The 26,783-nt window shown below is 39.9% G+C and overlaps 1 protein-coding gene across 1 annotated transcript; it reads right to left on the bottom strand.

The window, feature by feature from the left end:
• Nucleotides 1-121: 121 nt before the first annotated feature.
• On the bottom strand, nucleotides 122-22,386 carry abhd18 (abhydrolase domain containing 18). Its single transcript, XM_079671861.1, is given in 13 exon segments — nucleotides 122-1,252; nucleotides 3,558-3,720; nucleotides 4,279-4,415; nucleotides 5,298-5,476; nucleotides 5,679-5,780; nucleotides 6,289-6,378; nucleotides 6,577-6,715; nucleotides 8,047-8,093; nucleotides 8,337-8,420; nucleotides 8,955-9,030; nucleotides 18,663-18,763; nucleotides 18,851-18,935; nucleotides 22,282-22,386. Coding segments are annotated over 13 exon segments (1,353 nt in total). The 5' UTR covers nucleotides 22,374-22,386; the 3' UTR covers nucleotides 122-1,194.
• Between the last annotated feature and the right edge of the window lie 4,397 nt (nucleotides 22,387-26,783).

Raw genomic sequence — 26,783 nt, 5'->3', positions numbered from 1 at the left:
AGTATGGACACCCCTGCCTTACGTCATCGAGACACACTTTTAACTCATAGAATGTACGGGTTATGTGTACATACCCCACACAAAGTCATGTTACTTTTACAAAACACAAGCTAACCCTAAACACAGTTTTTCATCACTATCTGTATTTATTCATAGGAACAGCACCATCAAGAGGCTAAACAGGAAAATACAACAATATTGACTTAACCCAAAATGGCCAATCCTGCTGAAGACCTCCTTACTGCCCCGTCCTCTCTCCTCTCTCAGCGTGCTACAGTGGAGAGACCCTCCCTGAGGATGTGGACACACGTGCTGGCCTTGTAGCTGAGGATGAGTTATATACACAAATATTGAATTTTAGGGTAACTTCAAAAAAGTGTAATGCTTTTTGATTTCCACGTGGTCTTGTCTCTTGCTTGTTGTTGTTGTTGTTGTTGTTGGAAACCTTTGATGCAGTATTATTAATTATTACTAAATTCATTTATAGTACATTTTTTAATTTTTGATTTTTCATCCCAATTTTTTTTTTTAAATGTGCCAGTTGATAATATTGTTTTTAAAACCTTTTTCTTCGTGGTGGAATAGGTATTAATAAGATGAAATATACAGATTTATAGTCCACATGAATCTTTCTATGCCAATTTCATTTTTCACATGATGCTAAACCCTGGTTTTCATAATCTTCTAGAAAGCACAGCAATCGACTCAACTCGGACTGATTGCCCACTACTACATTTTCTGTTACCTTGGTAATGGTATAAAAAACGAGTTGAATTTAGGAAAATCGTATTGATTATAAATATAACCAATAACATTTATATTTGCTTAACAATGACATCTGCTAAAAGTGTTCCTTAATCAATTCTCAGTTAGAAAAGTGTCTGTACAGTGAGCTGAATTGAACTTGATTGTTTTTTCCATTAGAATGTTACAGGGTGTGTTTCCATCCAGAGTGTCACACTGTTAAAGGTGTTTCACCAGTCTGTTAACACCAGTTTAACAAATCAAGCTAGAGGCCTGAGTGTTGTTTGACAACTACAGACTGGCAGGACTGGAAAACAACACATTTGATACTCAACAGTTGTCATCTCTTACAAGAATTAGGTAATGTGATATATTAGACAGCTGGTCTATAGACAGGCATTCATTTTCCAGCCAGGGATCCTGATGCAGTTTCAGGGAGGACTGCCATGTCTAGTGCAGGTTGGGATACTTCAGGCAGAATCTGTCGAATGTATCGTATATGGCCTGTCTGAAAAACAAACAGATATGCAATCAATTCTATGAACAACAACACAAAATGTAGCACGGTACACAGTCTGGGTTTAAATTTGAATTCGTTTTTTACAGTTCAACAAAAATTGCACCCCAAGTTTGACAGCAACAGTGTTAATTTCGTCAACGAAAACTATGACGAAAAATGTTCGTCAACTACCTTTTTTTACATGACTAAAGACGAGACGATGACGAGCTAAAAATAGATTCTTGATAATAAAAACTATGACGAAATGTATATTTTGTTTTCGTTGACGAGATCAGAGTGTAGGAATACTCTGTTACAGTAAAAGTCCTGCATTCAAAATGTTACTGAAGTAAAAGTAGAAAAGTATTAGCATCAAAATATAGTGAAAGTAGCGACAGTAAAAGTAGTCATTGTGCAGATTGGTCCATTTCAGAATAATATATATGATATGTTTTATAATGCAGGGTTCATACACTTTTTCACCAATGATTTTCAATTCCATGACCTTTACCTAATTTTCCATGACCAAAAAAATTACTCTTTCTCAACGTACCACTGAAAATGGTTTATTTTAACATGGAACAGGAAAATAAGGTCTGCATATGAAACATGGTGTGCCTATCTAAAACAAATCAAATAGGCTTACTAGCTCCTACAGGCTAAAGAAACTAAAATCTCTCACCAGCAAAATACCTCTTCACATAAATGCCATTTTACGTTTCATTACGATACAGTATTTATTATCATTATAGTATTACTATTTCGGCGATTAGATAAAATATAAATTATATTTGATGCAACTTTAGTTACATTTCCATGACTTTTCCAAAACTTTGGGAAAAATATTGTTTTCCATAACTTTTCCAGGGCCTGGAATTAGCATTTTGAATTTCCATGACTTTTCCAGGTTTTTAATGACCATAAGAACCCTGATAATGATTGATCATGAAAGTGTTCTCAAAGCTGGTAAAGGTGCAGCTAGTTTGAATGACTTTGTATACTGCAGGGTAGCTTGTGAATTTATTCCAGGTGGAACTAAAGTCTGATTTAACACTTGATTGTATTTCACATCATTCATCCACATCTGCAAAGTAACTAAAGGTATTAAATACATGTAGTGGAGTAAAAGTACACCATTTACCTCTGAACCGTTGTGGAGTAGAAGTACTAAGTAGCAAAATACTTAAATACTCCAGTTAAGTACAAGGACCTCAACATTTTACTCAAGTAGGCTAAGGTACAATATAATAACATAATTATATATATTTTATTTATAACTTATATAAATACGACTGAATTAGTTTAAAGAGAGAAAACATTTTGACTAAAAGTTGACTAAAATGTAAAGATTCTTCATCGACTAAAACTGGACTAAAACTATGAAGGATAAAAAGGACTAAAATGTGACTAAAACTAATAACCATTCCCGTCTAAAGACTAAATCAAAAATAGCTGCCAAAATGAACTCTGGACAGCACATGGTTAATGTGTGATTGAATAACAGCTGTAGCATCCTGTGTGCACATGTTGTTTTTCACAAGCTCTACAACAGGAGGTCTTCAACTATTCAATTTATAAGGTTAGAATATTCATATGATCTCAAGAATAAATGGACTTGACGCGAGTACACTGTTTCTCTGTTAGAGACTCATGACTCTGTCCACTCATGATATACTGTGTTACTGGCTGGTGTGTGTACAGACATCATGTTGGCCTTTAACAAGATGTATTAGGTATCTTTGTAAATGATCGACAGGTAATAATTGTTCAAATTGCCCAACATATGCAAGTTAGCATCCGGCAGTTTCTATGCGCTGGGGACCCCTGTAATTCCATTTGTAATTCAACAGGTATATTTTCTACTTTCTTGTTTATTTGTATTCTTTTCAATTGTATTGTACAATGCAATGTATTTTTATGCTGCTGCAACACAAACATTTACCAAATTGGTATCAATAAAGTACTTCTTATCTTATTATCTTCTTATACATTTCTCTCGTAAGACTCAACATTTCCGGGTTCAGTAAACTGGCAACTAAACTAAAAGGCTCTAATCCCAGCATGGCTTGTTCCCACTGGGCAGAGAAAGAAAAGAGACAAATGTGGCAGGTCTTCACCAATATCACTTATTACTGACCATTAACTCCAACAACATAACGTCAACACATCAGGTCATACTAGGAGGCTCAGAAAGGGGGGAGTGTCACAAGTCAAACTGTTTGTTTTCTGGTGAGCACGAGTTTACCTAGGTACAACCAAACACAGGAACACACCACGTGATACGAGACAACACATTTCCTGAGTAGGAGTTTACCTAAAGACACTCTGTTTAAACAGATATGCACTGATGTGTCCTCCATTCAGATATCTGACTTCACACCCGGGCCAGATCTCCTGCAGACTGAGCACTCCTGTTCGGGGGATGTAGGCGTCCTCTTTGGCCTGGACCACGATAATGAGACTGGGGTCTACAGGGACTGGGACAGTGGGAAGGACAGATCTAATTCAGATGCATGTTGACACTGACAAATATACAGGACATCACGTTTTACAGATGACAGCTCGACTGTCTACATAAGTCAAACCTGCAGCAAAACCCTGGGTCTAATATTCAACAGAAACCTTTCTTTTGAAAACCAACTTATATGTGGTTCAATCACGTTTAATTAACTTAGGATCTTCTAAAAAGTATTCCCTCTATCGATCTAATTTTAAGAAGGTCATACATGCTTGTATATAATGAGGGTTATATTATTGTGATTCATTGCTTTCAGTATTAAAGGTCACCTATTATTCAAAATCCACTTTTTCAAGTATTTTATACATTAATATCTGTCTCCTATGTGTTAAGAGATTCAGAGAGTTTCAGGAACAATGACCGCCTCTCTTCTTGTCCTGATCCATTCATATAAAAACCTCTCTGAAAATCAGCTGATCAGATTTTGGCCACTTTGTGATGTCACAATGTTTTTATGGGTTGTGTAACCATTAGCCAATAAAAACCCAAGGTAACCCCACTGCACCTTAAAACTCACCAGAGAAGTTGGCCATGTGTGTGCATTCATCCATCACTCCCTTCATGAAGCTTATAGACTCTTGATGTAATGAGGGTCGAGAGCATTTTGTCGACTCCGTCTTTGTCCCCTGCAGTGGGTTGTTTGCACCTGGGCTTCTATACAAGATGAGAAGAAAATCAGCTTTAAAAAGAAAGGTTTAAGGTTAAAGGACACAAAACAGTGCAACTTCTGCGACTACGTGGATAGTTAAGAAATAGTTAAGAAATGGCTTGGCCGATCTGGACCGTTTTGGAGTGGATTTGGGGGTTATTGAGGATACCGAGTCAATTTCTGACATTTTCTGCTGTAGAGATAATAATGTTCATCTTGTGCTCTCTGTATCCAATGATCACAACACTGCTCATGGTATTCATACCATTTTGGGTATCACACTCCTTTAGCATACTTTCAGCTATAGAAACCATTCCACTTTTCTTTTTTATAATAAGCTCCATCTTTTACGTTTCACCTCCAGGTTTTTCAGCAAAGCAGTGCAATGCCTTTGGGCTTCAACAATCTGTATTCAAGTCATCGTACTGTTCTTCAGCTCTGTTCAGCAAAAGACTTTCAGCTACAGAAACCATTCAAATATAAATATGCAGCCTTTTCAGGACATGATGGGAAACTATTTTCTTTTCATAACTTTTGACACTTTTAAAATATTTATATGTATATGAACTTATTTCTTTAACATATAACTCAATGGGCGGAACCTTAAAAATGGCTCTTCTCATGGTGAAATCTGCAATTGACTAAATGGGCATGTTTACAGAGGAATCTGGAAACCGGGGGGGGGGGGGGGGATTCGGGAAGCAGTTGACTGGCCCTAGGGGAAATTGTATATTGCTGCATTTAAAGTATATTTTGAAAGTGTGTGCCGGTTGAAGCATGCAACATATGAAAGCAGAACAAGAAGAAGGAAAGGTGAGGAGGGAAACGATAGTGGATATAACGTAACATGTTAAGGCAAAGAGTAAAACTGTATGTAAATCAATGACCTTGGCAGATATCCGAGGCCACCCCCGCTGGTCCCTGATGATAACACTTGGTCCACGAGTTCAGCCTCGGCCTCCCCTCCAGCTCTGGCGCTCTGACCCACAGACACTCGGACATCTCCAGACAGGCTCAAAGAGTCGTCATTCTTCGCAAATTCTGAAGCCATCTTAAAGGAATCAACCTGATCAAAGCGGACACACAGAGCAAAAGATACAATGTACTTATTATTGCTGATGAGTGTTCATGTATGTGTTCTGAATTAGGGATTATTTCTCTAGCAGAATCCTTGGTGAGAAATCCAGACATCACATACAGAATGTAGACATTTCCAATCCTTCCTTGTATAGAAAGTGATCCTTCAAAAGAGTTCAAGCATAACCTACCCCACAGTACTCCAAAAGCTTTATGATCTCTTCTTCATACACTGAGTTTATGGCATACTGCTTCTCCAGCTCCTTCCAGTTCACTGCTTTACTCAGCACGCCCTGCAAACACAGGGAGGGTGGGGAGATCAGCCAGTGGGTACATTGACCCACCCCCCGTATCTAACAAACTGTGCACATTTGTTGTCATGTGACCATAACTTCAGGAAGCACCCATAAAGTGGTAAATGTGTTTTTTTCACAATAAACCATGTTCTGTCAAAGCAAATGTATTCAGGTCTGAAAAAATGTATCATAGATGTTGGTTATTTAACAAGGTGTAAATGTGAATGTGAATCACTTAGCTAAAGATTAGCATTAAAGACCAAATCAGTCTATGTGCTGGGGACACTAGCTCTCACAATGGTCTGGCTTATTTTGAAATGTATATATATTTTTCTTGTTGTTCTGAGTTTGTAACTTTATTGTAAATTGCACTTATTGTAGGTCAGCTAATTAAATGTAACGTAAAAAAATAATAATAACACCAACTATAATGTGTGGTTATGATGTCAATTGTAATGCTGCTCTAATTACTGACTTGGTCTATTCGAGATAGAAAGAGTGTTACCGTGGTGAAGACACTTGAGGCAGTGGACCAGGACAAACAGGGAATCAGAGGAATGGGCTTTGGCCAGTTTGTCACCGCCAGGGATGCCATCTACACACAAAGACACACAAGACATGAAAAATAGGATTTTTTTTGGTGAGATGAGGTATTACAATGGACCCACTGGTACTTGTATGCAAAACATATACTTTCACATATAAAGAAGGTGCTGGTGATAATGGGTGTCCAGGGTGGCACATGTGCATTAACAAATCAAAAGACAGAATGTGTGCTGTTATGATGACTCACATATCCTCCCATGGAGATGCCAGTCATTCCTAGTGGCCAGTACCCTTCTCTCTCCAGCCAACGGAGAAGCACTGTTGACTCCAGGATCAAAGCCCCTCCCATCACAAGCAGGTCTGACACATTCTTTAGACAGGACCGCCTAAAGTACTCACAAATAATGTCCCTGTTTACTTAACACTGAAATAATCCCAGTGTTACAAGTCCATTGAAAATATATATCAGTATTTAACCACCACGAGTGCAGCCTTGGCTGTCAGCAGAGGACAGATTCCAACACTCATGAGAAACAAAGCCTCAGACAACACCATAGATGTCTGCAATGACTCCTGTATCACAATCAGGGTTGGGAGGGTAACACTTTACAAATGTATTCCATTACAATTACTAGCTACTTGTAGTAATCAGTAATGTCATTTGAGTATCACAATATAAAAGTAATGTAACCTGATTCATTTCTGTTACTTTTGGATGACCTCAAATGCAATGCAAATAAATCCAACAGACTTTTCTTTTTTTAATTAAGTGTATTATGTAAGAAAAATGTGACCTTATAAAAGACAAGATATTTAGGATCAAAATCGAAAAAGAAAAATGAAAGTGGCCTAAATGAAAAGCAAAAAATAAAATTCAGACAGTAGGGGAATACAGTTTACTTTTTTTAATCCTGATTACATAATCCCATTCCATGTAATCTGTTACCCCCCAAACCTGATCACAGTCCACATGTTCATTGTGTTTCATACAACTGTTGCTTTGCCAAATAACTGGCTAAATCATTTTTTAAATAATTGTGTCATCCTGATTGCAACATGAGTCTATTCTGTATAGACAAAGGTTGGTCATCTCTGTATACTACAGTCGGGCTACACTGACTATATCATCCACTGCCATCAGAATGTAGGAGCTGTAGAGATGTCCTGGAGTGTAGCATTAATATCACTTATTTTCTCCATGATTTTCCACACCTTGAAAATAACTGCCATTAAAGGAAAGGTAGTGAACCTCAATATGTTTGTGGTACAGACAGCTCAACACTGCATAATAGTCCTGCCTGCCAAAATAGACGAATCATAGAATTGAATGTCTGTTTAAAAAACACACTGATGTTGGAAATTCCATTCATTTTTTAAATAAGGCTACACAACAACTGAATGTTGTAATTATAATGCTGCACCTGTTATGTGTCTGATGTTTGCTGTACTAAATACATGGTTTACCAATCAGCACCGCCACTCCAATATAATAACAGCATGCTTACGCATGATGATGTGTATGTAGATATCAGATTCAAACTGTGCTTGCTTTGTCAGGGTTTTTTATCTCTGCGAAATGATTCCAACTTTTTGGATTTATGCTTTTCTTTTCCTAAACTGAAAGCTACTGAAATCTACTTCCGCCTTAAATGTAAAAATGCCAAAGTAATTGGTAATCAATCATTCAGGTCATGTGTGTGAATAGAAATGTACTTACAGTTGGTCTTTGGGTTTACGGTAGCCATGTGAAAAATCAGTCAAGGATTAAAATATGTTAACAACAGTTCACTTCTAACTTTACTTCTATATATATATTATTATAATATATATTCCACATCATTTTTGCTCAAAGCGCTGTAGTGATCAGGCATTACAAGAATTACCACCTAGCACTCTGATATTTTGACCACCGCTGCTTTGGTTACTGAGTGATTTGTCTCACAAAACAGTTTTAAAAGGAAAAATAAAAAGTGGGAAGCAGATGCGATCAGAAAATATAAGGATATAATAAGGGCTCTCCAGAAGCAGCGAAGCCATTCCTGCCTCTTTAACCATCGGCCTGGCCATCAGAGTCCGCCGACGCCAGAAGAACTACACACACACACACACACACACACACACACACACACACACACACACACACACACACACACACACACACACACACACACACACACACACACACACACACACACACACACACACACACACACACACACACACACACACACACACACACACACACACACACACACACACACACACACACACACACACACACACACATTAATACTTAGAGAGTCAAAGGAACAGAGAAGCTGTGTAATGATCCCAGCCGGGCTTTGAAGTGTTGCAAACAAGAAGATGGTAACCTGGCGAATAAATAATACTAAGACCAGGCAAGTCTTTAACTTTCTTTGTTTAATATTGCCATATTAAACTCAAAATCCACAGTAAGACACATGCTAAAAAGCACATTGACAAGAGAAATAAATAAGGACCTCAGGTGCATTACTATTGGCCGTACTGAATCTATCAGTGCCTGCTTGGGGAGATGTGTACACTTCATACACACAAGGTTCAGGTTACGTGTAGGTAGAGAGAGTCAAATGTGTAAAGCCTTACATGGTCTCCCGTCCCTGCCAAGTGGATACATACTGGTCTGTTCTTCTGCCACTTCTTAGGGACTATAAACTGGAACCTGAAACAACACAAACACTGTAAAGACACAGAATCCACTCTGTGGCTGAAAGACAGAATGATTCAATAACTCTGTCTTGTTAAAGGCCACATTAATAGTTCTGCCCTGGTTAATGACAGATCAACACTCTGATAAAATGACCTGAAATATATTTAAAATATTCAGATAGTCAACATTATTTGTTTAGAAAAATTGAGAAAAAATAGCACTAGTAAACAAAAACTGCTGTAATTTAAACAACCTTAACTATTTGTCATTACAATTACCCGCGAGAAACGTTGTTATTGTGGTAATTGTCAGGGAAAAACACATTTGGAGACGGAATAATATGGCATAGAACAACAGTAAAAAAAACTCTGCATAGATTTGGGTTAAAGACAGAAGAAGGGGGGGAACATTGTTGCTGCCCAATGGGAACGAGTGAGGAAGGGATGCATTGTTCTGTTATAATTATTTATTTATTCAAATGTTAATCATTGGTTGTCCATACTGATCTTGGTTGCTGTCCAGACTGATGTCATCTTTAACACTTCCTCCAGTCTGCACCTTGGACAGGGAATGGTGACATGAATTATATTCATCATCCCATTTCCATGCACTCCTTGGAGCGTGCCAATTCCTCCATTGAAGTTCTCTCATTTTAATTGACTTTTTTTGAATAACGTCATTAGTGTTGGACCGGTTGTAATCCTGTTTTGGATTCAACTGGCTCTGCTTATATATTTTGTGGTCGGAATAATACCGTGTGAGACAGGCTGTCTTCACCGAGCTGAGGTAGACAACATTAAGAAGATCACATTTCCATTAGGGTGGAAAGAAGCGCATGGAGGTTCATGTCACATTTGTTTACAATACATTTCGTTGTGTTTTTTTTGGCAGTTATAAGAGATGAGAAATGGCAGAGTAAGCCCAGAAGAAAACCATTGGTGCAGATCGCCATCTTGGGTCATCACACCAGACAGACCAAGCAACAGGACACAAAGACATGGGCGGCGAAGGGCAATTACTAACATATAAACAAATACATTAGGAATTATATAGAAAGGGATTCGCCTGGGCTTCACTTTATGGAGACATCAATTGGAAACACATTTTTGCTAAATAATAAAGGTAATGAGGTTTCTTTTTAAATGAGAGAGGCCTGTAATTGTCATCCTAGGTATACCTCAACTATGAGAGACAAAATGAGAAAAAAAAAATCCAGAAAATCACATTGTCTGATTTTTAAAGAATTTATTTGCAAATTATGGTGGAAAATAAGTATTTGGTCAATAACAAAAGTTCATCTCAATACTTTGTTATATACCCTTTGTTGGCAATGACAGAGGTCAAACGTTTTCTGTAAGTCTTCACAAGGTTTTCACACACTGTTGCTGGTATTTTGGCCCATTCCTCCATGCAGATGAGCAGTGATGTTTTGGGGCTGTCGCTTGGCAACACGGACTTTCAACTCCCTCCAAAGATTTTCTATGGGGTTGAGATCTAGAGACTGGCTAGGCCACTCCAGGACCTTGAAATGCTTCTTACGAAGCCACTCCTTCTTTGCCCGGGCGGTGTGTTTGGGATCATTGTCATGCTGAAAGACCCAGCCATGTTTCATCTTCAATGCCCTTGCTGATGGAATGAGGTTGTCACTCAAAATCTCACGATACATGGCCCCATTCATTCTTTCCTTTACACGGATCAGTCGTCCTGGTCCCTTTGCAGAAAAACAGCCCCAAAGCATGATGTTTCCACCCCCATGTTTCACAGTAGGTATAGTGTTCTTTGGATGCAACTCAGCATTCTTTCTCCTCCAAACACGTCTAGTTGAGTTTTTACCAAAAAGTTCTATTTTGGTTTCATCTGACCATATGACTTTCTCCCAATCCTCTTCTGGGTCATCTAAATGCTCTCTAGCAAACTTCAGACGGGCCTGGACATGTACTGGCTTAAGCAGGGGGACACGTCTGGCACTGCAGGATTTGAGTCCCTGACGGCGTAGTGTGTTACTGATGGTAGCCTTTGTTACTTTGGTCCCAGCTCTCTGCAGGTCATTGATTAGGACCCCCGTGTGGTTCTGGGATTTCTGCTCACCGTTCTTGTGATCATTTTGACCCCACGGGGTGAGATCTTGCGTGGAGCCCCAGATTGAGGGAGATTATCAGTGGTCTTGTATGTCTTCCATTTTCTAATAATTGCTCCCACAGTTGATTTCTTCACACCAAGCTGCTTACCTATTAGTAGAGCGGATAACCATGAAATTGTGCACTTTTTGAAAGAAACATGAAACTTCTACCATAGTTAGTTTATACCATGAGGTTTATTTTCAGATGTGGAGGGAAGTCAGATTTGACCTCTGAGGCCCGGGAGAGGTCAAATCCAAGATGGCCGCCAATAATACTCAAAAATGCCTCACTTTGGAACCAAACACTGTAGAAAAACACTTAAGGTGTCATTTCCCACACATTTTAGGGTGCCCATTCTGTTGGTGATACCTTTGAGACTAATAGAATTCAAGAAAATGCATTTAGATCAATGTGGAGGTCAAATAATGCAAACATAGGGTGGTGAACGATGCAAAAAGGTAGTTTATTTTCAAAATAATAACAGTAATGATAAGGTTAATAATGATGTCAATAACAATAATAACAATGCCAATAACAACAGTCATTGAAATAATAAGTAATTTTTTAACTGATTTATTATTTAACTTTTTAATCATCATCAAGGGACGGAGAAGTGGTTAACAACACCACAGTCCTTTCATGTCAGGATCACATATTGGTAGTGATCAAAAATCTTAACAGTCCCCAGAACAAAAGCAGAGATCTGTACACTTAAGTGCAGCTTTGACACATGAGCACCGTCCAGTGCACCCTTTCTGACAGTTACAGCGGATCAGCTCATGGCAAGACTTTGCTGCTTCAGGGAGAGTTGTCCAGAGTGGCTGCCACCCAGTGGTTTCTTTTGTCCAGCCCCAATCAGATGGCTCTGGCATCTCTGGGTCCAGGACCAGTGACTGGTTCCAAACGTTAGCCTGAAAGCAAGTACGCTTGATGTGCTGTTTGAGGGCAGCCTGGGTTGGAGGGATGTTTTCTAAACTCCTGGACTTCTGGGAGAAAAGCTGTTTCCTGGCATCATTCACTTCCATGCACTCACTCGTTCGGTCATACATGAGCACCACGAATCTTTCCAGCAGTAACATGGAATCTTCACTGACCTCACTTGGCATGCACAGGAGTTCCTGGAAAGCATCACTGACCTCTGGGAAAGACTTCCATCTCTCCCAGGCAATCTTCTTTCCACGGCCAGCAAATGCAGACACGGTGTCACATCCAGTGAAAGCGTGAAAGACAGGGAGAGTCAGGCATTGGATAGGAGTCATTGTGGCAACCATTTCATGAATAGCGATAAACCGGAAACTCGACCCAACACCAAAGGAAACCCACAGTTCATCGGGAGCTATTTTGCTAAAACAAGCCACTGCCAACACCACCACATCTGTATCAACGGTACGTATGGTCACCTTCTTACAACCTTTATGCACAGCGTCTGCCACATGCAGAAGTAGCCGGGTGTCTGCCTCTTCTTGTGAACATGGGGCAAGGCAGGTCACACATGAATCGGCAGGAGAGCAGAGGACTCCAGTTCCATCTGTTGCATACAGTTCCTTGCCCTGTGCTACTGGCAGACTTACGGCTTCTCGGGCCAGGAAGGAAAATAACTCTGTTTTGTTTTCATCACATCGAAGGAAGTCTTTCCAGTTCTTGGGCATCACAGTAAGGGGAGCCACCCTTTTCCTCTTGCCATTTCCCCTCTTCTGTCTTGTTGAAGCTTCCAGGCTGGCAGATAGGTATACATCCCAGACAAGGTCAACACGGATGCTTACCTCTAGTTGAGCAGAGATGTATGGTATGAACAGTGTTTCTCCATACTCTTGAAATGTTCTTGATAACTTTGGATTCAGCATTTGAACCACAGCTGCACCATCTATAATTACTGCATCAGTCTTAGGAACACTCTTGATTTCAAGCAGATTTGACTCCAGGCAGCGAAGCAGATCTGCTTTAACCCCGAACCGAAGTTTTCCTCCACTTGACAGAGCTGGAGGTGCTGCCTGGTTTTCGTGGGAAAAGAAGTGGTTGATGTCTCCATCTCGTGTTTGACATGAGATGTACAGCCTTGAAAAAAGACCACAGTCACTCTTTAGTGCAGCGAGTTGTGCTTTCTCTTTTGATTTGACCTTCACAGGTGGTCTGCTGAATAGTGGCAACTTTTTTTTTGGAAGAGGGTGTGTGATAGGCGTTGTACACCTTTCCAGCCTTTGGGTCACAAACTCGGTGTACTGCTCCTCACCAATGGTATAAATCCTTCTTACAGTATCAGCAACTTGGGTATCAACGATGTCTCTTGTGTCAATGACTAAAAGATCTTGGCTGTGTTCTAGAAATGGATTCCCCATCTCTTCCAGCACCGTGACAAGTGCCTTAACCTCCTTCAGGAATGTGGCTTGCACTCCAGGTTGCTGGTCATGGTGTCTAGAGTCACTGGGTCCATGCTGTTGGTGTGTTGCCTGTTCTTCAAACTCTTTAGTGATCCTGGCGATTTCTGGTCCTGCTACCATCCAGCGTCTGAGTGCTTCTGGATTGCCAGTCAGTCCGATAGCCCCACCAGAACCTTTGACCATGGCATTGTTCTGTTCATGGCACTGGTCAAGTGCCATGGCAGAGAACTGGTTGCTGGTTTTGTGCACCACGAAATGTCCAGACTTGAATTCTGCCAGGACATCTGGGTGTCTGTCCGCAAGAGTCATCATATCACGGATGTGTACGGGAAGCCATCTGCTGTAGTGTGTGTGATCCAGGGCGAACATCCAGTGCATGATCTGTGTTAGGGATTCCACGTACAGCTGGAATTTGCCTTCACGAATGGACCTCATGTACCGCAAAACGAGAAGCTGCAATGACAGGGTCTTATGCCAGTAGTCAAAGTGAACACTAGCCTTTGCTTGTTGTATGCACCACTCCTCAAAAGATAGACTGTCAGGTGGCATGGCATCTGTATCATCAGATATGCAATTTTCATTGTATGCTCGTTGCAGTAGTGTATAGAGGCTTGCAGCTGTGACCTGGTGTGCATGGCGGGTCTTGGTGACATGTTTGGCATGTATGAAGGAATTTGCTGTTCCAGAACTTGCAATATCAGCCTGGACCAGAGCATTGGTCCAGCCACTGTCTTCTAGCCAGTCTCCCAGCAACTTCAACATAGCCATTTCGATGTGTAGACCACCAAACATGATCACAAAGTGATCTTCTCCATAAGTGTCTGGCCAGGTCCACTGTACTTGTTTAGCGAGAGCATACAGTGGTTGGTCAGCAGCAATGACAGGAATCTGACCAGGGTTCACATGTTGAATTGCTCTTTTTACGATTTCCATAGAGTGCCGAATCATTGCTACTGAATGTGCATTGTCAAGAAAGAGAGGTAATAATGCATTGATTGCTGCAGGAGGGATGACGGCATGGTGAACACAGGCATGGTAGGCAGACCACGATATCATGCCATCAATGGCTGACGTTTCAACAGCTGTCTTGACTTTTCTGAGCCATGCATATTCATCCTCTGTGGCGGCTGTAGAAACTAGGAGGGTGGAGGGTCTCACAGGACCTTGTACAGGTGGCACACTAAATTCCTTTTTGTGGAGGGAAGCTGGTGGCACGACTGTGTATGATGTTGGCAGAGGTTTCACTGACTTGGTGGAAGAGCCATCTTGACTAATCACTAGTACACCACGATCAGTTCCGCTTTGTGTGTGTGATGGATGCTGCATTAGTGAGATTCCAGTGCCGTGGAAGGAATCTTTGGCTGTTGCAGAACTTGGGTTATGGTCTATATTGTCCACAGCTCCTGTTGTGAACAGTCCATTACGCAACTTTGGTGGGCACACAACATCTTCCATCCTAAATTGCTGGCAGACACCATTGGCAATGTTTGATGTGACTTGCAGCAGCCTGTCATAGGAAACACACAATCCCAGGTTGAACAGTGTGTCAACTAACCCCTACTTCGTGTAACTGCATAGATCTTGAGGGACAGATATAGAGGGAGTGGAGTTTCTCGGGTGTGCCTTGTACGTGCTGAGCTTGGTGAATCCATGTTCCGTGCCTGCTTCTTACTGTTAAAGTCCATCAATTGGGAGATTGTTAGGGCAGGTTTTGTGGTGGTCTGATGCTTAATGTTTGTACCATGAAGTACCATGTTGACGAGAGCCAAGAGAGATGGTGGCACAGCCCTCTACTGGCAGTTTTCTTGGAATGATCCGTCAAAAGAGAAAGACTAACCAAAGATTTCTTTGCGCACTACTTGTGCTGCTCGCATTAAGTGCATGGCATCACTGTCAGTTTGACAGGCTATCATGAGAGCTCGTCCAATGTCATTCTCAAAACTCAGAAGTGCGTCTCTTCCTTGTGAATGTGCCCTCAGATGTGGAAGCTCAGAAAGCAGTCGTTCTTTCAGTCTGGTGGTGTGAATCCGTTTATCTACAGTCAGACCAAGTTGTTCCAGCCTGGTCTTGTACAACTGAGCGATGTCAGTCAATTTCAAGACAGGGGAAGTGTTCTCATCACTGTTCTTGTCTTCCAGATATGCCACTAACTGTGCAAAGGCTATGCCATGTAGGCAAGTATCATCTCCATCATTGTGTTTAGATGCAGCCTGCCTGGCTTTGTTGTACAATGAAGACAGACAGCGATGATGGTACTTGGCCTCAATGGCAATCATGTCACCCTCTGCGAGCTTGGCCAACAGAGCAGTGTCCTCAAGCTCAAGGGCACACTTCCTCACATTTCTGTCAATGTTGTAGGTTGATGCATTATGCAAACCTGAGGAACCTGCAGCAGGCTCATTGCAAAAGAAGCAAGTAGGTTCTGTGGACTGTGAATGGCTGTGGGCAGATCGCGTGTGTACAGATGAGGTACTTTGTTGTTGTGCTGTAGTTAATTTCCCCCGACTTAGCTCATCATATGCTTTTTTGTTGAATTTTAGCCGACATCTCTTGTGCCACTCTGCCTTGTGTCTCTTCAAAGTGGATTCTATGCCATCTCCATCATCTAATCGCTCCAGGTTGAGGTCCATTGGCATATGCTGAAGGGTATGGAACCGGAGAAGGTCTTCTGTGAGGGATACATAGCCACTACCAACAGACTGTTTATATTTGTTTCTGAGAGGACACTGTAAAGGTTCATCTGTTTTGACTTGACAGAGGACACAAATGTCCCAGTTAGTGCTGGGGGGTGGCTTGGATTGCTTGGATAACGAGGGCTGGGTAGGGACCATCAAGCTGTGACGCTTTGACATGGTGAGGGTTAAAATTCCATTTATTTAACATTGTATTAAACACTGTTGTCATTGTGTCATTCGGTTTTTGTAGGGTTAGGTTAAACCAAATGACACTTAATGACAATGATATGACATATATGTGTCATATATATATGACATTGACATAATGTTTATGACATGTTTGTGACATGTCCGTGACTGTGTTTTGTTACTGTTATGACAGGTAAAATGTTACCCAAATTTGACATAATAACCAAGTTGACATCTCTAGAAAATACTCTGTTCAATCATTAAACTACTCAGCTCAAACAGAAATGTTCCAGACTGTCTTCTACTTAAGCTAGGATAATTATTTTGATCACGCTAGCTAGCTAGCTAGCTAGCTAGGAGTTTTCCTTGCTAGCTAGCAAGGAAAACTCCTTCCTGGCTACAGTCAAATTCAATACATTCGCATTCAAAGGCATATATTAATATTAATATTGTTTTTAATAATATTGTTTGTTCATAGTCAATCTTTTTACCTGTTAGAAATGTCCGAAGTGTCAGAAGTGGCATTTCTGAATACTTCTCACCATGTTGTCTAGCAACAACCCCTCGAATAAGTAGGCTAATGAAGCTTTAGAGCAGGGGGTTTTCAACCAGTGGTCAGCGGTGGTATTGCAGGTAGTCTGTGGAAATGGTCTAGGGGGGTCAACTGCTGATAAATCTGTGCTGAGAATGCATACAAATATCCACACACCCCATGAAATAATAACTTATAACTAAATAATACTGAGACTACAAAGAAATCAATTGAAGAATGTTCTTGGGTACATAAAAAATAAATATTTTGATATATTTTTACCTTGACTTTAACATAAATGCATTTTCTTGAATTATATTGGTCTCAAATGTATCACCAACAGAATGGGCACCCTAACATTTGTGGGAAATGACACCTTAAGTGTTTTTCTACAGTGTTCGGTTCCAAAGTGAGTCAGTTTTGAATATTATTGGTGGCCATCCCCGATTTGACCTCTCCCGGGCCTCAGAGGTCAAATCTGACTTCCCTCCACATCTAAAAATAAACCTCATGATATAAACTAACTATGGTAGAAGTTTCATGTTTCTTTCAAAAAGTGCACAATTTCCCTTGATTTGAGGGCTTAACCGCTGTACTATATTGCAGATTCAGTCTTCCCAGCCTGGTGCAGGTCTACAATTTTGTTTCTGGTGTCCTTTGACAGCTCTTTGGTCTTGGCCATAGTGGAGTTTGGAGTGTGACTGTTTTAGGTTGTGGACAGGTGTCTTTTATACTGATAACAAGTTCAAACAGGTGCCATTAATACAGTTAACAAGTGGAGGACAGAGGAGGCTCTTAAAGAAGAAGTTACAGGTCTGTGAGAGCCAGAAATCTTGTTTGTTTGTAGGTGACCAAATACTTATTTTACCGAGGAATTTACCAATTCATTCATTAAAAATCCTACAATGTGATTTCCTGGATTCTTTCCCCCCATTTTGTCTCTCATAGTTGAAGTGTACTTAGGAAGAAAATGACAGGCCTCTCTCATCTTTTGAAGTGGGAGAACTTGCACAATTGGTGGCTGACTAAATACTTTTTTGCCCCACTGTATGTATTGTAGAATGTTTTGGTATTAGCAATATTTTATTAAAAGAAAACGGGACAAAAAGCACAACTCCAGGACAGAGACATTATTATGTCCGTCAAAGCTGATGGTATGGAAGCATTTTGTGCAGTTCATTTTATTTCTAGGGAAATTTCCTATCCAAAAAAGGAGAAGGGCTGACTCCAAACCACATTTTGAAGATTTCAACTAAGAACTAAAGCAATATATTAGCACTACAAAAAATGATACAAATACTGTATATATATTTTTTTATTTACTTTAAGTGATTTTGTGTTCCTTTGCATGTCTGCAGAGTGTATGATCATCGTTTGTGTATAATCTTGAATAGATAAATAGTACATTTTTAAAAAGACATGCGCGGATGCTGACTCTAGTGCGACACTTGGTGGGTAGAATTAGGTATACCAGTCCGATCTGGTATTTGGCTAAAAGGCGGGTTTGAAAATGTTTACACTAGCCCAACCCTACAGACACTATGAGAAGCAGACACCAACTCAACACCTCTGAAGCATCAGACTGAGGTTGTGCTCTTATAATCAATGTATAGCAAATGTACGTTTAAGTGTGTCACTGATGTGATATTTAAATGGTCTAAAAATGTGTTACATTTAATGTCAGGATTTGTGCATAATCTGTTCATTAGAAGCCCATCCATAGAAGTAGAGGAGGTCATAATGTCTGTACCTGGCTTTGACAGCCTCTGGAGGCAGGATTCCAGGAACCAGGTGCTCCAGAGGAGAGATGAAGAACCCTTCATGGATCCGGTAGTCAGTGTGCTCCTCTGTCTGGACACAAAGGAACAAACACACCTATCTATTAGCATCCAAAAACAGTTATTCTAGTGCGCACTGAAGAGAGAACAGATGGACTACCTTATTTATGTGAACGGCATAGTCCTCAGGCACCAGAGACCCGCACCGCTCTCTGTCACCAATGTACTTACGGAACTCAAAGATTCTATAAACACAAGCGAAGAGAGAAGAGCACAGCATCAATAACGAACCATCTGATTCATTACTGGTTCCCCAGGAGCACTGATCTGTTTAATACAGTAGAATATATACTCAGAGGAAACTGATTGTATGGATGCAAAGTGGAAACCATGCATGTTTCTCATATCAACTTACAATGTCAACAACTCTTACTTTTTCTAAAGTGCATCTTGGTGGCGATTTGTTAACATATTAAATGATAAAGGGGATCTAATATGTTCATTTACAGGTTCATATCAGTATGTAGTGTCTCTACTTTAAAGAGTCCTCTCCTGCTGATGTCCACGTGTATATCAGTATGTGGTGTCTCTGCTTTAAAGAGTCCTCTCCTGCTGATGGCCACGTGTATATCAGTATGTGGTGTCTCTGCTTTAAAGAGTCCTCTCCTGCTGATGTCCACGTGTATATCAGTATGTAGTGTCTCTGCTTTAAAGAGTCCTCTCCTGCTGATGTCCACGTGTATATCAGTGTGTGGTGTCTCTGCTTTAAAGAGTCCTCTCCTGCTGATGGCCACGTGTATATCAGTATGTGGTGTCTCTGCTTTAAAGAGTCCTCTCCTGCTGATGTCCACGTGTATATCAGTATGTAGTGTCTCTGCTTTAAAGAGTCCTCTCCTGCTGATGTCCACGTGTATATCAGTGTGTGGTGTCTCTGCTTTAAAGAGTCCTCTCCTGCTGATGGCCACGTGTATATCAGTATGTGGTGTCTCTGCTTTAAAGAGTCCTCTCCTGCTGATGTTCAGGTGTATATCAGTGTGTAGTGTCTCTACTGTGACATGGCTCCACGCTTTAATGTTCAAAAAGCTCTTTATTGTTCTCATGCTGCACGACGCTGATTTTGGCTTCCGATTCAGAGCTTCCGATTCTGCAGTTAAGGGGAAAGTTAAGGGAAATTTAATTTACAGCGCTGAGCGAACAATCCTCCGTGTGTTTACCTCTTAAATTGCTGCATAGACGATTTATTTGGACTGGATTATCCCAGAGTCTAAACATTCTTTATAACACAGTTTGAGATTTGTGAAACCTTAATTCTATTTGTGAAAATTTAAAAAAGGGAGATTTCAGTGCTTTTTTTCGCATCTTGACCACATAAGACCAGGTCCTGATCTAAAACCACTATACCTAAACTCATCAAATCTGGACTGGATTATCCCAGAGACTCTAAACATTCTTTATAACACAGTTTGACATTTGTGAAACCTTAATTCTATTTGTGAAAATACAAAAAAGGAAGATTTCAAAGCTAGCTTTTTGTTACCTGACCTTTTAGTCCTTTTATTGCATTTGGGTCCTATTTTTCCCCAACCATGACACTGAGTCTGCTTCAAATTAATTTATTATCCTCACAGGATCATTTTATTAAAGTTAAAGCAAAACTTACTAAAGCATTCTAACTGTTTAAGCTTTAACAGCAATTAATAATTGATCCAGTCATAAATAATTTGCACCGCGTTGCTATGAGACACCACAGCGTGTTCTCAGTGTTCTGCTCATGGTGCTTTGCTTTTGGCTAACTGTGTTTGTTGTTCTGCTTTATGATTGTAATGCATGACTGTGCCAACATGTGTCTTATCCTCCCTGCTCTTGTTTGTAGGCTGCACCTGCTTTTCAGGAGACCAGGCCTCGCCATTATGTTCTTTCTGCAAGTGCATCAGCGGTAAGAGTCCATCACAAACTGCAGGGTCCGTCCCCCAGCAGGAGCTAGGCTAACATGCTAACAGGCACAGAGCCTTAGAACACCACATACTCCAAAAGACAATTATGTAGCTCACATCAGGGCACAGAGCTGCTGCAGCCTCACCTAACCCAGCAGCTCTTTGGCTAAAGCTATTGAATGTTGTGTCGGAAGCATCCTGAGGCCACAGTGGCTTCAGAACATGTACAGTATATAGTCTATCTTAAAAAACATCTTGAATTTATTCATAGAAAGTTAGGTATGGAGACTTTTTTTAGTTTCATACATTTTCAAAAATACATTGTTAGAATTTCTAAAAAATACTCTTACTCAAACCACTAAAATAATGTAAATGAAGAAAAAGGCTCCTGAAATCCTTTCACATGTACTCACCCGTGTAACACTTCCTTGCTGTGGTCCCAGTATATTTAAACTGCATGGGATGACAGCTACTAATGAGCACTGCACATGATATATATTTGGAATGCTTTATGGATTGAAGTGGGGGTTGCATTTTGAATTCTTAAACAAGTAATGCTTGTCAGACTGTGGCATGACCTTTGCAACACAAATATAATAAAGACATGAGCATGTTTAGCAAGTTTAGATATTGATGCGGTTTATACTTTTTTTGACATAGAAAAACTATGATTACTAATGTACATATAGCTTTACACTGGTATGATCTGGAACTGTGACAGGCTCTGAAAGACTCCAATCCACTTCCGTAGTTGCACTTATAAAGGGAAACAATGGCCTTAATGAGTCGAATTGGTCACAAAAACGAAGCATTTTTAGATTTTTAGGGTTTGAGATTAGGACCTGGTCCAATGTGGTCTAGATACGAAAAAAAGCACTGAAATCTCCCTTTTTTAAATTTTCACAAATAGAATTAAGGTTTCAAAAATCTCAAACTGTGTTATAAAGAATGTTTAGACTCTCTGGGATAATCCAGTCCAAATAAATCGTCTATGCAGCGATTTAAGAGGTTAAAACACGGGGGATTGTTCGCTCAGCGCTGTAAATTAAATTTCCCTTCACTTTCCCCTTAACTGCAGAATCGGAAGCTCTGAATCGGAAGCCAACTTCAGCGTCGTCTGTGCTGCAGCACCTCTTTTCACCCTCTGTCTGAAACCAGCTTTGCAGACCATTGACATGCACAACTACCTATAAAACACAACTGCAAAGGGGAAAGCCAAAAAGAATAAAAGGGCCTTTTCAAAGAAAAGCATAGTCTGGTAGACTGGGTTTTATTTACGCACAAATGACACACACAGTCTTTGACAACATTCTCTCTATCTTATAATAAGCAGCTTATATTTAAGCCTAGTCACACATTTAAGATACAGGAGCTACTGTGGCTCATAAACCAGGCATAGAGAGGGGCTGACTATAAATGTGTGTCCTCTAAATATTCAATTACCCACCCAAAGCTTAAATACTAGACAGCATCTGAAAGACGATTTATTTATGGCAAAACTCCCACACACCTCCAACAAAAGCAGAAAAAAAATAATAACTGGAGATATGTTATTTTCAAAGTTCCCCGCTGAATAATTAAGTAAATACTGAAATGAAGTCCATTGTCACTGAAACATCTGAAATATATTGCAAGGTAAACAAGGCCTTGATGTTACCTCTTGAGGTCTTCAGGCTTCCCCCATCCCCCAATGAAGAGTTTGGAGAGGAGCAGTCTCCTGTAAAAGACATCCAGTCGGCTTACACCCATGGGCCAGCCCCTTGCATCTGCAAAGAGACACACATTTATTTAGAGAGCATGCATATCGTAAACCCTTTTACATCACGATTTCCATTCCAATTGAAGCTCATTTCAACATCTATTATCAGGGAAATCCAATCAAGGTACGTCCTATGGATAGTGAGTTTACTGATTATCAGTCACTGAAAATCAAGTGTGTATCTTCTGTGTGAAGAGGGGGGGAAAAGACCATAGACTGTATAGAGTAGACTTTCACTAGCGGGGGCTTTGGCGATCCCCAGGCCCGGCAATCGACACGTCAAAGCGTCCTTGGGCCAGAAGCTGTCAGATCCTGGACAGCAGTTATTTAGCAGTTCATTGATTAACTGTAATGACTCACAGGAAAACCAAGCTGTGGTGTTCTTAAACTGCATGCTCGTGGTAGGCTGCAGGTTTTTTCAGACACGTAAGAAAATAATGGGAGAATAGCTCATTCTGCTTTTGATTTTGAATAGCATAGTTGAAAGCTCATTAGGATCAGTCCCTGTCTTGTAAAATGAAGTTTTGTCGAGAAACTTTAAAACGGTTGTTTTAAGTAGAAGTTTTTACTTTTAACAGTTTCTATGTTAATCTACTCAGATAGATTCTGCCTCTTAATCTGCACTTTCCCCTTTCCTGTAACAATTTACATTTCCCCGATGCTCGGGAGAAAAAAAAGAAACTTCTGAATCTATTCAAGTAAAAGTACCTCAAAATTGTACTCAAGTTAAGACTTAATTAAAAACAAATTAAACATTTAGTATGTAAAGTACTAAATGTACTTGAAGCTGGTCAGTTAGATGTAAAGGATGTATGATGTGGCAACACAATAAGAATGTGTGAGCTACAATAGTACATAATTAAAAATCAGAACACATGACATTAAAAACATTACAAAAAGGGCAACATTAAAGTCATATTTCAAAGTATTATATATATTGACATTGGAGGTGACGCGTCCTTGATTGTTTTCAACTATGGTAAAATAATTTGCCATTGCTTTGGCTACAGTAAGCGAACAGTAAGCGACTCTTTCAGTGGGTACTGTACATAATGTATAAAGCACGTGTCCTGTCATGACTCAGATATTGACTCGTGCTTCTTGGCAGTCACCAACACTGGTTGGCCACGTGCACGTCAACTGTGCGCGGTCACACTTAGCTTAGAATTTTGTGGTAGCATTCAGATACGATGGAACTGTTCCGTTAATCCTGCACTGATGAGGAGTGGCGGGAAGCACAGATACGCTATTTATATGGATGTAGTAAGGCAACGTTACAAAGCAGACAGTTATCAGAGTACTCAAAATGATAACGCGTAACAATTATATTTGTGACCTTTGTTATACTTTGTTAGCATTTGTTATGTAATGTCACATCTCTGAAGGTGGTACTGTAATATGACATCACATAGCACACTTCCGCTCTGAGTAAAGCTAAAAATTGTCCGGGGATGAACTGAGCTCAAGTAGGGAGCAAACGTAGCCTTGGTGATTGTTTACTTTTAGACCAGCAAACAGAATAACACCCGGACACACACACAGATAGTTGACAGAAATAGTAATGTTACACTACCTCAGGCTATACGCGTCTGTGTGTTATCCTTGTGGATTTGCTCCCACTCCTAGCTAACAGCTACCGTCCAGAGGGCGAATGACTGGACCAGAGTCAAGCTAAGCTAACATCCTCTCAAAACCCTGCAACTACTTCCGGTTAAACAATAAAACTTGTTCCAAAACAGTGTTAATTTCGTCAACGAAAACTATGACGAAAATGTTCGTCAACGACCTTTTTTACAAGACTAAAGACAAGACGATGACGAGCTAAAAATAGATTCTTGATCATAAAAACTATGACGAAAGGTATATATTTTTTTCGTTGAAGAGACGAGACGGGACTAAGGCTTAAATCGTGGACTATCGGACATTCAAAATGCAGGATATTTTCCGCCAATTGTCCGTCAAAATGCATCTTGCGCTTCTAATTTGCAATATTATTATTTCCGCTCTCTTCACTCGAGAAGAGCGATCTCCGGGGCCCTTTCTCATTTCACTAATTTCCCCTCCTCGACTCCTCGAATCCTCCGGTAGTGAAATGGATTTCAGCGCGCCATGTTGAAGGACATCTTATTTCTCTAAATGCACTTCGAGGATCGAGCATCGAGGAGGCTCTAGAGGAGCTATCATCGAGGATACACTGATGGGTCCTCCGCGCCAGGCCGCGGATTTATTTTAATTTGACACAACACCTGTAACAGAGATGTTGTGACGCACGGCCGAATTTATCTCAGCCAATGACAGCTCTGCATCCCCTGGATATTATTGTATTAACTGCTTTCATCGCGACGCGATGTTTACAGTGAGAACAGCTGTGAGGTCCGTGCAGAAAGCAGAGCAGTGTGTATATCACTCAGTATAACAGGCCTATATTACTCTCTTTAATTGTATGCTTTAGTTTGGTAGATATCTACAAACAAAGAGTCAATATTTTTCTAAAACCATTTAGCTCAAGTTAAAGTAACATTACTTCACATGTTACCTTTTTAACAGTCAATAATACCTTCATGAAGCGTGTGGCAAGAGCAAAAACAATGTTCTTTTCAGGAGTGCTCCAAAATCAAGATTGCTTACAGCTATTGTATTGCTTTGAATGGCTGGTAGTTGTCTTAAGTCATTATAATGAGATAGCTAAGTCAATATAATGAGATAACTAAGTCAATATAATGAGATATTAAGTCAATATAATGAGATAACTAAGTCAATATAATGAGATATTAAGTCAATATAATGAGATAACTAAGTCAATATAATGAGATATTAAGTCAATATGATTTAACTAAGTCAATATAATGAGATAACTAAGTAAATATAATGAGATAACTAAGTCAATATAATGAGATAACTAAGTCAATATAATGAGATATTAAGTCAATATAATGAGATAGCTAAGTCAATATAATGAGATAGTAAGTCAATATAATGAGATAACTAAGTCAATATAATGATATATAAGTCAATATAATGATATATAAGTCAATATAATGAGTTAACTAAGTCAATAATGAGATAGTAAGTCAATATAATGAGATAACTAACTCAATATAATGAGATAACTAAGTCATTGGGGTTTGTTGTCGTTTTTTCTGTGGCGCAAACAGGCTTCCATAGGAATCAAATAGGAATTTCCCCCAATGTGACACCAAAAGTTCCTCAATGCATCCACAGCTCTTAATTTCAGTATCTTTGAGGGCCTCCTTCACATGTCCAAGGTTAAGGACAAGCTAGCCAACAAGCAGCTTGTTCTCTGAACACTGTTAAAAGTGTAAAATATAAACTCCAAATAAAGAGTTAGATTTGAACACTTTGGGTGTCAAAATATACTCTTTATACACTGGGGCCCTACTGCTAAAACAAATGAAAGGAACACTTTGAAAGCACATCAGATCTCAATGGGAAAAGAAATGATGCTGGATATCTACTGATTCGGACTGGGTAATGTGTTAGGAAAAAAATGCCACATCATTTAATGGAAATTATCAACCTACAGAGGGCTGAATTCAATGACACCCCGAAAATCAAAGTGGAAAAATTATGCAAATTTATGAGACGACGGATGGTGTCGTGGGGCATCACTGAGCACAGTCTGAGGTGCAACCTGGCAGGCATCGGATGGACCGAAACATAATGTCCCAGAGGTGTTCTATTAGAATTAGGTCAGGCGAGCGTGGGGTACAGTCGATGGTATCAATTCCTTCATCCTCCTGGAACTGCCTGCATACTCTCGCAAAATGAGGCCGTGCATTGTAGTGATACACGTTCAATCGAGGTTTGGTGGTTGTGGGAACATAAGTAATTATTTTCAAAATATTAGCAATATATATGTTAATAGAAACATAGCTACAATAATTAGCTTTTATTTTATGAAAATCTAATAATTTTTTCTAGATGTTATCCTTTTAGAGCAGACTGTAGCGGATCATTACAGATACAATCCATCTGCAGTACAGCAGGCGATGGCTCTGATAATATACATTCATATCTTAATTGCCCAGACAAATTGGGTTAGTGTTACCTCTTGTTAGTCAATTTCTGCCTCAGTGCTGACTTTTCCCCCCCAAAATATAGCAGACTTATGTGGATTAGCTTAATGTAAATCGGTTTTAAATCTAATTATGGGCAGTAGTTTGGTTAAATTATCTGCTTTGTGATTTAACTTTGCTGTGGATTAGGTCAGAAGAGATAATTTTCACCTTATCACTTTATCTCTGTAAGATCTATTATAAAAGGGACTCAGCTACTTGCATAGCAGAAATCATAGATACTGTATGACAGCTGGGGCCGTTCTCACACTGAAACGATGCACAGGAATATTTTAGACAACTGTGTGCTTCAATTTTGTCTCA

Source organism: Notothenia rossii, assembly GCF_949606895.1.
Source record: "Notothenia rossii genome assembly, chromosome: 3".
NCBI lineage: Eukaryota > Metazoa > Chordata > Actinopteri > Perciformes > Nototheniidae > Notothenia > Notothenia rossii.
The sequence above is the reverse complement of the archived record's forward strand: the minus strand, read 5'-3'. Positions and strand labels throughout refer to the sequence as shown.